General features: G+C 33.0%; 1 protein-coding gene across 1 annotated transcript; it reads left to right on the forward strand.

Annotated features, from left to right (window-relative positions):
• Positions 1 to 1,355: 1,355 nt before the first annotated feature.
• Positions 1,356 to 15,524, forward strand: LOC138317703 (transmembrane protein 145-like). Its single transcript, XM_069259549.1, has 13 exons — positions 1,356 to 1,857; positions 6,954 to 7,028; positions 8,082 to 8,156; positions 8,998 to 9,198; positions 9,489 to 9,582; positions 9,737 to 9,808; positions 10,018 to 10,167; positions 10,607 to 10,779; positions 11,254 to 11,426; positions 12,753 to 12,873; positions 13,234 to 13,293; positions 13,561 to 13,785; positions 14,188 to 15,524. Exons 1-13 carry the CDS (start codon positions 1,765 to 1,767, stop codon positions 14,308 to 14,310), a joined length of 1,635 nt encoding a protein of 544 aa, XP_069115650.1. The 5' UTR covers positions 1,356 to 1,764; the 3' UTR covers positions 14,311 to 15,524.
• Positions 15,525 to 16,381: the final 857 nt, after the last annotated feature.

The raw sequence follows: 16,381 nt of genomic DNA on the forward strand, positions 1-16,381 counted from the left end.
GTTAGATTATAGCTTTTATCTTTTCATATGTACTAATGTTTATTTTTGCCTCGCTTAACTATTAAGAAAAGCAGGTATGTGTATGGCACGTAATTATCAAAGACGGCTTGTTATCATCATCCGCTTAATTATGAACCAGTAAATCCTATCAGACAATTTTAATCGGGGTTTATTAGTGTTGAATGTGTTATAAACAACTGATATTATTTAAACTGTAAGGTTTTGACAGTGTAAGAAAAAGGAAATACTTCTGACCTTCGGACAATACCTGACAATACATTGGGCGAAAGAGGATCACCTTGAGGTAAAGGACTAATTTTCCGATGTTGAACATACATGTACAGTATAATGCACACTGGAGTGAACTAAACACCTGCCTCTTTTTGTTGGCTTGTTTGGTTTTTGTTGTCGTTTTTTTTTTTTTTTTTTTTTTTTTTTGGGGTGGGGGTGGGGGTGGGGGTGGGAGGAGGGATGTATTCTTATTCTTAATGTGTTAAAATAATGTAATAAGAAATAAATATGAAGAAGATTAAAGGTATCGTCTTTTTTGTGTTATCAAATACAGACAGAAAACAAAAATGTGGTTAAAAATGATACAACCAAGCAGAATAAACTAACGATAAAATATAAAATAATAATTATTAGAGATTTTCATTTTTCAGCAATAGGTACATTGTATATTTCAGTGATTATACTATATAATAGAGGATTTTAATATACATTTATTTTAGCGACATTCATATGTTATTTAGAATTAATTAACATTAATTGTTAATTGCAGTTTTAAGGCAGCTGTTGATTATGAATACAATTTTCACTATATGAAATATATTGTTAAAAATCGCGACAGCTATATACTCTACATTTTAGTGCACGTGAATATACCGGCTTACATAATTCTAATAAGATATACTGCAGTATTAGCTGTCAGTTGATAACATTTCGTTAATCAATTTCCTGAAATGTAAATCAGCTTTATGTTTTCAAATAACAAGTTTCGCTGATATGATTATTTTTTATTTTACCGATGCACAGATTTGTTCGCGGTGAAAGCCAGTGTTATATTTTGGCATCAATTTGTTCAATAAACAATGCCATGAATAAAAAGGAACAGTTTAAAATACAGCAGTTTATTTACTTTACGTGTGTAATTACCCTTATATGTATGTATTGTAGATTGTTTCAGCTATCAGACCTTTACCCAGAGTGTGAACTTTGTATATTCCTGATATATACACATACACATGTTAATCGTTCAACATTTACAAGACTTTTCTACTCTGTATTGGTTTAAAGTATTGATCTTAATCTACCTGAATATGTCCGGCTTTTGTACCCGTATAAACACGGTGTCCACTGGCCCGACTGACCAAATACTCGATCAGTACACACTGTCCGTGACTGACCAATTACCAACTGTCCGGACATAGTGAGGACTCTAAAATACCATTTGTATGTCTTTGAGGACTTACATCAAGGATCCTGCGGTGGTTAGAATACCAGACTAAGTATAAATCTGTGCAATGACATAATTTTGGAATCTTTATAGGAATCGAGGGAGTTCATTAATTCCTATGTGCAAGGCTTCTTGTCGAGAAAACTCTACTTGGGATTGGCGGCCATTTTTTGGCCAAAGATTCTTCATACTATGAATTGTAATCTTTTACAAATGGAACATTTATTGGACCCAAAGTTGAGGATTTTGATCCAGTGAATTGCTGCTTTGACGAGCTTTTATGGTGTTGGTGCCCATGCAGTGTTAAAATGTGGAGATGTATGTTTTTCGTGGTCCTTCTCCCTCTGTTGTGGCAACAAACGCAAGGGAAGAGGGTAGAGGGAACCCTCATCAGCGGTGGGGTAGGTCATATGAAGGTCCAGAAAGGACATACAGAGGTCACACAAACGTTGCAAGGGAAATATGTATTCCTTCCTCTTAATCTTAACTCTGAAACAGGATGCGCTGCGATCACAAATGAAAAGAATTCATTCAAAGAGAACCGTTTTATCTCAAATATCGACATACTGTAGGCTAGACTAAGGGGATATTACTCCTTTTTACAAAATGTAAACTCATTTGTTTAAAATCCGTATCCTTATTCTAATTCAATACAAGTTTGAAATAGTTTGAAAATTGATCTTGATTACATGTAAATTGAACATATAATAAGGTCATTCCAATTTAAAAAATAACACTATTTTTGATGGCGAAAAATCTAGAATCTACACCATAGGATATAGAGTAGTATTAAACTTCGTTAACTCGAAGGTGTAAAAACCATTCATGGTGTTTTTTGTTCTCGGCAAACTTTGATTCTGACTGAAATACTACTACTAGAGTAAGTAGAATAATTCGAAGAGTCTTGCTATTCACGACAAAAAGTTTATTTCTTCAAGTTGTATCAAATATTGTACAATATTTAACCAGTCATGCCAGTTTCGAGTTAACGAGGTTTAACTTTTGAATATTTACAAGCTTAAGAACCATAACGATAATATATTCATTGATCATATCAAACTAAGGAACATCAAATACTATGAAAATAGTCAATCTATTTTCAACATAAAATAGTAAATTGATGTCAATCCTTTATTGTGTTATTAATTAATAGGGACATTTTTCATAGTGTTGAACACAATGTGATTAAAATACAGATCCTCATTATCACTATGTTTGAGAAGACGATCTGACCACATCTAATTACGGGCCCCATGCTGGTGACCTTTTAAAATAGCCAATCAAATTGGTGCCTGCAGAATCTTGAAAGTGAATTTCATGAGACGAAATAGTTTGAAAAACCAGTCAGAATTATTTTCGTGTACTTAGTCCTCTCGCCCCAAGAGCACAACAAAGATGTATGCATATGTATACTTGGACGAAATGTCATTTTCAATTGATGTAGCATGGTGTAGAAAATTGATTTGATCTGATATAAAGGTCATCCGAACATGACCCCTAATGGGATGTCGTGCGATCCTTTATTGAACGGAGTGGTTATAAGGATCTATATTTCAATTAGATTGTGGTTAACATACATACTGTACCTTCTTCCAATTAGTTTCTGCGATGGTCAAATTAATTTTTAATATATGGAGACCCATAGGTATAGGCAGCCATTGTCTTATGGATAGATATTCGTTTTCAATATAATTGTATATTGTATATTTTCATTGGCTAATACATGGTCACGTGGGGTTCCATATATGCATATTGACTCGGTATTTTCACTTTTTTAAATAAGGAGGTAATGTTTCTTCTGTAACGTTAATACCCATTCTTTGAGTTCTTCAGGGTGACGTCCTAGGACCATTGTTCAATGACATCAGATAATGTATTTGGAAGTAAAATGAACTACATACATTTGTATCTTATATACAAAATACGGATCTTTGATTAGGTGTATATGGTGTTGTACCATCTTGATTAAATTTTAAATAATGACAACGGGGCACTATATGGACCTCAACAAACTCCATATTTGATAATTATTTTGAATATTGCAGTATTATACATGTAAAATAATATAAAGCCGCTATTGCGCAATATAAATAGCAAGATAAAGAAATATAAAATAAATGTATGCAAGCAATACATACAAGTATTAGTTAGACCGAAATGTAAAGGTGTTAATTAATGTTTTATAGCATACGTAATATTTTCAACATAGTCATGACCCGAGAATGATCAAATCGACAACCTTAGGTGGCAAGGATAAAATATTGACACTAGTGTTCATATTGTAGTAAAGTTTGACCAGTGGCCGAGTTAGAGTTGGCCATTAGCTGACCATTCTAGTCAATGGCCTCTCTATTTCCCTGTAACTATACAATACAATGTAATAATACTTCTGTATTGACCTAGAGCATTACTGGTTAGTGTCGGTCAGCACTGATCAAACAATGGCCGGATAATACCGTTAAACGCGATATTTATTTTCATGCATTGACCAATGTCGCTTTGTTCAGCTGAAATATATCTCTGTCAGTTATACATGCATGGTGGCGAAAACATATTGGTAAAGGAAAATTTAATGTCACACTCACAAAATAAATGACAAATCTGTGTATGCCACTTCGATATTCATATGATGACAATTAAGAACGTTTATAGAAAACATTTTGAATCAAAACGTGATTAACTGTTAGCCTAAATATGGTTGACCCGATGATTATTTATTTGTCATCGAAATTTTGTTGTTAAAAAAACAAGACCAGATTTACATGTCCATTTTTATATTCATAATTAGTTTTTGAATTTGAAGCGAATCTTTCATATGGTTGGCGTCATATTGGGAATATTGAAACGCGTCCCATTAGTCGATGCCGTGTCAATTCAGTACAATATGGGACGAAACCAGAAAAAAAGAAACATTTGCGTGTATTGCGAATATTGTTGGTTTAAAATGGCAAATAATCTTCAAAACAAAATGTTTTGACTAAGCTGTTGAGTTTTCCCTATTGTATCTGTAAAAGGCGACTAAATTTAGGATATTATATTATGTCCTCTTCCTAGCCAACTTAAATTTTCCTAACGCCTCCCTTGACACTGCCTCATTTTTGGCCTTCAGTTGAGCGCACGCTCCAGTGATGAATGTTCTGGGTTCTGTTCCCTAATAATTTCACGCCATAGTTTTCAGCTTACTATAGTGAGATAGCACTTTAAAACGGCAAGGGCTCATCTATCACAAGGAGACACAACACGAATATGCCACAGCCTTCCAAAATTTACAGACATCCACACATCGCAACACATGGAAGGTCGACATTAAATGACCCAACGCCGTTAATCTAATAATCCAAACCAATCCAAACCAAATCTATAACATCAAAATCAATGATAATTTTTGGACGTTTCGTACTGAAACCCACAACATCGGTCGATTATAGCAGGCTTTGTTTGATCAACTTCTTTTTAACGCCGAAAGGTAAACGAAAATGATAGATTTTTTTCCAACAAAATGTCAGATTTGTTGATTTTTTTTTAAACGACAATATTTTCAGTAAACCATGTAATTAATAGTCGTTGATTTTGAACTTTTCTTACTGCACAAAATCTTTCCTTTTTGAGCTTTTAGAATATCATTTAGGAATAATTATACTATATCAACATATACCAGAAGCTGGAATATACTCCATCATATTCTATACAAAATATTTTCTAAACATAAATGTTTGTGTAAAATATTGATATAAACATATTTATATATATAAACATGTATGTATTTACATAACCCGTTGATGTCAATACTAGTTTTTTATATGTTGGTGTAAAGACTTAATATACATTTATGTATGAAACAGTCTTATGACCGGTAACTGGCGTGCTGTTTATAGATCTGATTATTTTCTTTGTTATTCTGTGATCCCATAACTTAACCCCTATCCATAATCCGGCGATAATCCTATTGAGGTATACATGTACTTATAGCCTACTGATCCAGGTTGGAATAACAAGCTTCCTCGGAACACCGATCAAGGTTAGCAAAACGCTTGACATAATGCGAAGGTAGACCTACCACATTATATTATATTGTTTCATAACTGTTACATTGACCCGGCCTGTTTTGTGTTAAGTGTTTAGTGACAAAAATAAATTCAAATGCAAAATAGCAATGAGTTACTGTTGAAAAAGATATAAAAACAACTCACGATACAAAAATTGAGCGAGAAGTTTGTAACATTGTACTTCAGATAAAGTAGACATATTTATCTCGAGGAGATAATTGAGCGCCAATAGAAAACTAGTTATTAAATGCAGTACTAGCTTTATTTCATCAGGAAATAATGAAATTGATCCATTTATTTTTTGGCCAAAAAAAATCAAAAAAAAAGAAAAAAAGAAAAAAACTACAACACCGAACAAATAAGAGGTTTTTCGGAATGAAATTATTAAAGAAAACATTGGCAATAACAATGAGAGTCGATTTTCATTCAATATATTTGGCATTGGTTTCCGGATAGCCACTTCATGTTAATATCAAAGAATGAAAACAAATAGGATAGGTCTTAAAGTCTGTCCTTTTTCGAGTGTCATGAACTTTGAAAATACTTTCGTTTTATGGTATAAATTTATTTACCAGAAAGAAATATTCAACCTGTTCTGTATTTGTATAAAAAGAAATCCGACCGTTCCATAAAACGTTATAAAAACTGATTTGAAAGATCCTCTTGATTTGAATAAAAGTGTCAAAGATATTTGTTCCTGTGGAATGAAGGCCGGGATTATTATATATGTTTATGATAGAGATCTTTACAGTGCCTGGCCTGCTTTTCTATTGCTCCTTCGGAATTCTCATCTTAATGTGCTTGTACATCAAAACAAAATTCAGTATTTAATTGTTGTTGCTGTTCATTTTTTTATATCATCAATATAACTTAAAGTTACAATTATGTATTAGTTACATAAAATCGCATACGTGAATAACAGCACAATAGGTAAATACGAATATATAAAAGAGAATATTTATATAAATTGTCACTTGGGAGTATATTGTACCATACTCACGTGTTGTTGGTTCCTGCTCCAAGGCACATCGTTTCAGTATCTCACTAATTGTACTTTGGATCTATTCAAAACAGGAGCAGATGAATTAGTCATTTTCCTAAGTAACAAAAGTTACTTACTTTACACATTTACCATCATTGAATATTTTGAGCTACTGATTTTAATTCAATATATAAAAGTATTTAAAATAATTAATTGCATACCGGGAAAAAAACAATGACACTTTGCCTTATATGAAATGAGGTACCAATTTCGCAGACAACAAATCAATACAAATTGTTTTAGATGTATTTATGTGTTAATAAGACATACATATATATATGATTAAACATCAATTATTGGTCAAGTGATATATACATTTATGCTCTGTCGACGGTGGAACATCTTTAAATTAACGCATATTTAAACAATTCTATTATTTTTTTCATCAATAATTTTTTTCATTTTACAGAACTGGCAGTTCCTGACGAGGTTCTGTTTCCTGTCACAGAAAGGTATCCTCCGGTATCAATTTGAGTATCCTAAGGTAAGAACCTTTTTTTCATTATTCAAAATTACGACCGAACATATATTGTACTGTAGAATAATGGTAATGCATATCATTGTTAATTCATAGCTAGGCAATTTTGCGTTTCGCCTTTCAAGATGTTGAGGTGTTTACCAAGGCGATGTTATATTATGTTCCTTATTTTCGTAACAGCTTAACGTTAGATTAGCAGTTTTTGTTCACAAGTTCTACAATTCGGTATGTTTGAATATAAGTAAATAAAAATTAATTAAAATCTGACCTTGTTTTTCGAGTCAATAATAAAGTACTTACACAAATACAATGAATATACGGGAGGTTATTTAACTATATCGTAAATACGTACAGTACGGTAAATACTTGAACTTTGACCTCCTGATCGCGGATTATCTACGCACGACAGTTTCTTATTGTAGTCGTCATATTTAAGTTATATTCGACAAATACTTATGATATTAACATGTAGTTATTATGTACTGTGTATTATGTAGAATAGGGTGCTCATATGACTTAAATGCTCGTACTTTTGAAATAGGCTAATTCGTAACACATGCTGTGTTATTAAACACCTTTATGAAGATTGCCAATTGTTGGTTATTTGATGTAAATATAAAATCAACTAATGATGATTTATTAATTTATATATAGCGTAACCGATTATCATTGAAGTCTTTGTGGAATGGGAAATCTCTTCAAATTATCTAGATTTCAATATAACTAATGACTATGGATATGTATGGGCAGGGATTATAATACATTTCAAATTAAGCAATATTTCAATAAGACTTATTTCAAATTAAATGAGTTCCACTGCATTGATACGCGTACAAAATTACAAGAAAATATGGTGGGAACAGTGGGAGGAGGTTACATCCTTCTTTTGTTGTACTGCGACACTATTTGTCATAAGAAGGGATGTATCACAATGGCTGATCAGTGGGACAACCCAAATTCCTCTAGTTGTATCACAATGGCTGATCAGTGGGACGACCCAAATTCCTCTAGTAGGACGAACCCAAATTCCTCTAGTAGGAGAATCTCTATATGTTGTAGTCGTATGCCATACAAAGTGTTCTGCTGTACTTTGATGAGGCCAGTCAGTGGGACAGTGTGTACAAAACGGGATTGGTGAGTACCTAAAACATCATCTGTTCTTCTGTTGTAGGTTTATGTTACAAACAAAGGTTTCTGTCTTACATAGTCATTTTCGCGGCATCATATTTTCGCGGGATTTTTAAAAAAATTGTTCACGAGTTGATAAGTGATAGGTAGATCATACGTACTATAGACATATCGCGATTTTTTAACCACGAACATAAACGTATAAAAACATGCAGTATTTACGAGTGAACCCCCTGCCTAACTTTCCTCTGACTACTTCCCATTTCCCTGCATGTAGGACTGGTTGATCCAAGACAATGGGATGCTTTCCATTTTCAGATTTAATTGATAAATATATATTCAAACAATTAATTATATCAATTTTTATAGTGGTGAAATAACTTAGTTTAAATTTTTCTTATTTTGTTACATATTGTTATATGATATTATACATGTACCCTGCCCTCCAAAAGTTCTCGTACATATGCAAAAGTTTGTTGGGAGTTTATCTGTCAGAACACTCTCGAAAAAGTAATTAATAAGTTAGAGAAGACAAACAAGTTGTTAAACAATATACCGATGCCTTTATCAACAATGTTGATATATTTCTGTACTTTATGTATATTTGTAAAACTGCACGTATAACCAAAGTTAAGGAGGGTAGTGGATATAAAAAGTGTAAATCCTTGTAAAGTTTGTTTGGAATTATTTCTCTTACTGCTGTAACCTAGATATCTAAATACAGGCTAAATGTAGTTGTTGTACATTCCTTAAGCATTTTAAAAATCAAGAAATGAAAAGTTTTATCTCACTGTGTCACAGTTTGTTGTTGATATTTATGATAATATTTTCCCTGAATTTTTTACAGAGCTGTGACCAGAAGGTTGGAGTACTCGACCCGGCTAATAACCAGATCATTTCCCTGTCTATCCTGTACACGTGGTCCGGATGCACGGAGACCACGATCAATGGGGTGGAGTATATCAAATGTATCGGAGGACGTACTTTCCGGTCCACGCGCGAACGATGGTGGTTCGTTGCCGTCAGTCGTTGCGACCAATCATCGGGGGTATGACCATTTTGGAGCTAATGAAATATAACGATAATTAAATGCTATGAATTCTGCTAATGTAGACATATTAACAGCAATTCGAACAACAAGCAATCTCTCATAATTCTTAAATCCACAATGAGTTAGAAATAACGAAATCAAAACATCGGTTATTTGCTAAAAAATAACTAGGAGCATACATAAGCTGGTTTACAGTAAGTTTGCGGTATACTAGTAGGCATGCAATGACATAAAATTTTGTTAAAGTAGCCAACCTTCGACTATATAGTAATATTTTGTTTTTACAGCCGACAGGGATGAACCTGACCTACTCCCTTCATATGATGAACAGCAAAGATGATAAGGATATGCTACACTATGAGTTCTCGGCTGACGAATTTTGTAAGTCTAAAATGGCAAAAAGTTAGGTTTGATTATTGACCGATGAGGTTTGTGTTTCTCGCCATGTTCTATCATAGAATTATCAAATTGTGTTCATTTTTCAGATTCAGTTTATATTGTTTCAGGTTTCTTATTTTCATGCTCTTTTTTACAGATATCCTGCCTACAGATATTGCATTCATGGGAGTGTATTTACTCCTTCTGATCGGTGCTATCATCTGCGCAGGTATGTCATGTTGCGAAATGAAAGAACATTGTATGTAAATAAGGTCTGTATTGGATGAAACTTAATTACATCATTGAATACAAACTATTCATAAATCATCAGCAACGAAAACAATGTGTTTCGTTCGCTTCTTTTATCAAGTTTGCCAATGCATACTGATAATTTCATAATGCCTGTATATTTAACTTCTCATTTTTTCTTGTCGACAGTGATGCTCAAGTCTCGCCAACTTTTTCATACAACTTACAAATTATACATTGCGGCTGTGGCACTCTGGCTTCTCAATCTCTTCTTTCTAAGTGTGGCCAATGGGAAATACTCGGCTGATGGATACGAAAACAACCAGCTGGAGTTAGCAGGTAAGTCAATGGTATATTTAATGACTTCACTTATAATATATTCGGGTAGTTTCCGAGCCTTTTTCTGAGAATGTTTTAGTATGGCGAAATTAAAAGTGTTGCAATATCAGCCAAATAGTCGTTCGATCGATTCCAATTTATGGAAATGTCTTTTGTTATAGAAAAGGCGTTAATTGTTTAGTTTTATAGAGGATATTTTACATCTTGTGTATTTTTGTAGTTATTTTTAGTCTGACGAGTGTTTTAATGTTCTTATAGTCCAGGCCATATGGTGATGATCTGTGCCATTTTGTGTAAGAGTAATTTATATGTGTAGCCTTTTTATGATACGATTTCAACCATTGTGTGTGTTGAAGTAACTGGTGTCGTTGGAAGTGACTACATTTTAAGTTCCGCCTTCGTTCTGATATTATCTGTAGTTCCTTTCATTACATTTCAGGTCGAGTGTTTGGTGCCTTCAGTGATCTGGTGTTTCTGTTGATGTTGATTCTCGTTGGAAAGGGCTACACCATCACTAGGGGGCGCTTGCCGACCTCTAGCACAATTAAGGTCACCGTGTTTTTCACGCTCTACACCATTGTGTACGCTGTCCTATTTGTGTACGAGGCTGAGGTATGCGTATTGATCATTTTTGTATCTTTGATACCATGTGTCAAAGCTGTATTCAAAGTTATTTTCTGCTGTGAGTTGATTGTGATTGTTCCGTCATCTGTTTGTGGGAAACCGTATATTATTGGTGAAAATAACGCGATTTATTCACAAAAAGAAAAGAATCAGCAAACGATTGTTTGCTCCTGAAATTTAATACAAATATAAATAAGAATAGCTCATTGAAATGCATGAACAGTCCATCTTTGTTTTCTCGAAATACATCAGAATGAAATCATAAACAAGTACCAATTGTAATCGCTTACGAATGTTCTCTTTGCGATGATATTGTTTGGCTTACCATATACGTACCTTACATTTTCTCCAGTGTTATTTTTAACGATAATCACATACTTTGAAACGAAGTTTCATCACTTGTTCACATACTGTATAATACAAGATTCGGTACCAACAGTTTACGTTGTATATGTTTTACAGGTGTTTGACCCGGGTGAGGTACTGTACCTGTATGAGAGTCCCCCTGGATACGGACTTATATCTCTCCGGCTTATAGGATGGGCTTGGTTTTGCTACTCCATCTTCTTCACTTTAAAACATTTCAAAACCAAGTCGCTATTCTACTACCCATTCTTCATCTTCTACACAGTCTGGTAAGTTCAATAAATAGAATATTGTAAATGTGGATATTTTCGCGGAGGTATTTATTTATGTTTAGTTACAGTGTTCGCGGTGTGTCAATTTTTGCGCTATGCATTCATAATGAGATTATTCACTTCAAATGTTCGTGTGTAAATAATCATTGAGAATAACAAAAAATACAGTAGTGTATGTGATACACCGTAGTATTGTGACAAGCCCTAATCAAAATATCCCATGTGCAATTCTGGTTATATCATAGATATACGTATTTACTAAAAAGAAATTTCATGGTGTTTGAACGAAATTACAGTCCTATCAGTTATATTCCATTACATGTTTTCAGCTTCATGAATCCTTTAAAGTATCTCCATTACGTTCAATACTGAAATTTCTTGGGAATAAGTTAAATGGTCAAGTGAGCACTACGGGACATATATATAACGATTTGATGCCGTGTTTCTAAGTCTATACAGAGATTAATCCTTTATCCTTTAATACGGCGTATTAATTTAATTACCTACTAACTTCAGGACGTATATAATGGAAATTTGTCACCTGCCACTCAAACTATGTTTGCATGACTTGTATACATCTATATTTACATGTAATTTGGAACGGCTCTTGGGGAATATTCACTTTTTGTCTAAAGTGTTGTTTTCCTTACATGCTTGTTTTTTAATATTTTGTTTTTTAGTATTTTTTTTTGTCTTTCTCCATTTTTACATACTCAGACTTTCGCTATTCTGTTCTTGATATTCATTTAGTAGTCATGAAATGTTTGACAACAAAATGTTCATACGCATCATGACCTCATAAACAAATACATGTACGTATACAGTTCTCCCCACAGACGACATAATGATGAAATCACTGACGAGTTTGGATGTAGTCGTCTGCCATTTTAGGAGTCGATATTTTGAACAGGGAAACTTGGAAACAATTTTAGTCAATGCTAAATTATACCGTGAATACAAATACTATTTTTATTTTCTTATTTTTATGTTATTATGGTTTTCGCTGTTTTACTCCTCTGTTGAAGTTTGACAATAAAATGATAAGGATTAAACGCTATTTGATGTATCGATGTCAAGAGTGACAACCGAATTGCGTTCTTTTTCATTCTTATTGTTCTAGTTTTGTGAGTGGATAAGTTTTAAAACAACTTATATTTTCAGATTTTGACAAGGCCAAGGCTGTGTATTAAGAGCACTTTACTCTTCGGTCGTTTATACATCGATATACAAAATTAATATCGTGTTCATTCTTTAAATGATTTTGAAATATCATTTAGGGATGACTTTCTATACCTATTTTTATGTCAATATATGCTTCGCTAGGTTCTGGGCTGGACCTATTGTTATCCTGGTGGCCATGTTTGCTATGGCTCAGTGGATGAGAGAGAAAACAGTTCATGGAGTTTCCATGTTGATCTCCTTCCTCGGACACATGTTCTTCCAGGTCAGTCCGGAGTGTTTATTTACGATCGCTGTGGAGTTTTAGAAATTCGGAGATCAAATGAAAATAACTTTTTGTTGTTCTTTTTTAGGGGGAGGGGGTAATGGGATGGGTATGGGGGTTAAAGCATGGAATGGTAGCTAAAGAAATATATCGGCCAAAGACATATAACAATATTGTATTTTGCATTTCATCATAATATATATACATAACGTATATGTATTATACAATATATCATATATAATTTTTGTTGTGATGACGGGTGCCTTTATAATTTCACTTTCATATGGCAGTATTAAGATTGCTAAACTTATTGTTCTACATTTGTGAATGAGGAAGTTTTAAAACAACTTATATTTTCAGATTTTGACAAGGCCTTCTGCTGCAAATAAAAACTTCCCTTACCACGTGCGGACTACCCAGGTGAGAATTGTCTGGAATGGTGCATTTTATTAACATTTATTACACGAAACAATCACAAAAGCTTATTGATTTTAGAGATGTAACTGACAATTGGTACCAAAAAACTGAAAAAGAATGTTTATTAATTTTATTATGATATTATATGCTTATCATATTTAATTTAGTGATTCATTTGCTTCTCCGTTAATAATTTATTATAAAGTTATATGTTACTATTTTCTGTAGATTTATTAAAATTGAATTTATTAAATGCTCCGATCCTTACAGATAGCCTCCATGACTGGTACCAATAGTCATGAGTTGGACAACTTTAATGCACATAGTTATGCGGTAGGAAACAATCGGTCCTCAGTTTCCGGTCCTGATCTCACTAGTTTGTTTACTACCTCCAAAACTACGTCAGAGAAAGGCGATGATGACGACACTAGCGTGATGACGTCACAACAAAAACGCGGTAGTCTGCCGCCTAGCTATAGCAGTGCAAACCTTGAGGTAATTATCAGGTTTTTTCTTTCATAATTAGTATGTTGTATAGCTACAATGTAGACATGTCATGTTATTCTGGTGTACTGATTTTCGTATACATTTTGCTGAAATTGTGTCATAATTTTAAAAGCCATAACCATTTGTATAACTTGAAAAAATTGAATGGAAGGCTGCTGTTCAAAATTTAAAATAAAATTAGAAATCCATTCAATAGATATCTATCTGGTACAGATGACAAAAAAAATCAGTTTTGTAAATAAGAAAGATATAACGAATACGAATTAGAAAAAAAGAAAGATATAACGAATACGAATTAGAAAAAAAAAAGATATCGTCACAAACCAGACGAGTTTTCTCCCTTTGAACAGTACTAGTACCCAATTGTACATCTTATTTTTTATATTTAAGGTATTACCTGGAATTAGGAGCAACACCTCATCTACCTCGCTAGGTGGCGCAACAGGCGGTATGACGTCACCGCCCAGCTACCATACACTGTTTTCTGCCAACAGTGGGAACAGTTGGGAATAGTTTCCATGGAAACGAAAATGATGACATATATATGTAGTAACTATCGGAAATTAAGTTCAAAGAAACAACTGGAAATGGAGAACAATTGTGACTATGCAATTTATCTATACGTTTCTTTCAGTTAAATACATAAATATTACGTTTGATAAATATGTGTTAAAATGATCGCCCTGGGACACACTAATATCCTAATGAAGTGGCACTATAATAGTTTTTCAGATATCGCATTTTCAAAAAAGAGTTGTGTAGAATTTGGTATTAAGTTTAGTTATACATATGTATACATGTTCTATGGCTCACTTTAAACAAAAATAAAACATACGTTATAATGTTTAAAAAATTATCTGGTTCTTTTTACCTCGAAGGAGATATATAGTGATACATTCGATGTATATATGTACTTTCACCATTATCACTATTATCAGTAAAAACGCGGTGGTTTATTACGGGAACCGCTTAATTATCTTACCTCATTAACGTCCTGTGGATCTTTGTTTTGTCTATTACCTATATGTGATATTGTCATTTATTAATTGTACAATTTATTGTTTTATCTTATAAACGCACTTGTATTTAACACATTATAAAAAATAGTACTGTTTTATGTGAATTATGTGCGTCATTAATTTATTATGATACAAACAAATTTGGTCTGAATTGTATTGTTAAGACACATATGGTATCACAATAAAATGGTGACTCAATAAGATGATTGTCACATCGGTCGTTATCATTATGAAACAAACAATCATTATTTCTGTCGTCTGATATGTCTTCTTTTTGGTGAATTAAAATTTGAAAATCAATATTTATATAAATGAGTAAATGGTCATAATTCTATCTAGTAGTTCCTTGCATGGAACGCGATGATTAAAGTAAATATTTCTCAAATTTCTATTGATATACCAGTATTGGTGCGCTCATTGTATATTAAACCAGATTTGATAACTAGCTATCAATACATACTATAAATACAAATTAAAGTTTCTGTCATAATCAATATCATACTATTTGTACTGTAAGTGAATGTGCCAAGTTCCTATCAATAAAGGTCTTAGTATGCATGTTAATGTTGTTTGTCATAGTATTCGTTGTACAGATATACATGTAAAAAAAAGTCATTTTTTCTAAGTCAGTGAAACTTTAGTTCATTTTATGCTACTTTTCTAATGTTGGACATTGTATGAACAAATAAATCATTTTTCATTACATAATCATAGTGTTTTTTCGGCGTTTTAAATTATTTTCAGTGTAGCCTTTTCAAGCTACACATTGGTGTGAACACTTCCTGATAGTTCCACGATCGACGAGTATAGCTTTCAGATCAACAAGGTGGTACGTCAACATCTAACTGGTGCAACATCTATGATTTTCCGAGGTGAGTTGATATATCAGCCTTTAAATGAGGATAACACGTGGGATTTGGTGCATCGATTAAATCTTTATTCTTTAATTCTACATTTTGACTTTATTTGAAAGAGAGAAATCTACTGTCATGGTTTCCATGCCAAAGATTTATTTTATCTTCAAGAGGACGTGTATCTCATCATTCCCTTCCGTGTTAATATTCACTAAAAGTGTTCTAAATGCGGCGCAGCTTGTACTTAAAATAATATCTGTTAGAATGGGAAATTACAAGCTAATTAATGTCATAAAATTTCTCTTAAAACCTCCTAAAATAGAAAAAAGATAACTATAATCACTTCAAAGTGTGATTATCACAAGACTCGCTCACAAGCTGCATTCACCAGGCTTTCACACACCATGTTTAATTAAATTAACTGTGCAACATCATATACCAAATAATTAAGGTCGACGTAAGAAAATCTTGTAAGACACGATCATTTCTGAGAGGACTATACATTGCAATTGATTCAACAGATCCGCTTTCACTGTAAGATTCCAAGAGACATATAAATCTTACAAGTATGGCGGAAGTAGTTATGCATGTTGGGAAACATTTTATTGTAAATATCAATTGCCTAAATATGTCAAATCAATATATAGAATATAAACAGAAGTGAAATGGAATATATTTTACAGGTGTTGCAAATTCGCAGAATTCACGAGA

This window comes from Argopecten irradians, chromosome 3 (genome assembly GCF_041381155.1).
Source record: "Argopecten irradians isolate NY chromosome 3, Ai_NY, whole genome shotgun sequence".
Taxonomy (NCBI): domain Eukaryota; kingdom Metazoa; phylum Mollusca; class Bivalvia; order Pectinida; family Pectinidae; genus Argopecten; species Argopecten irradians.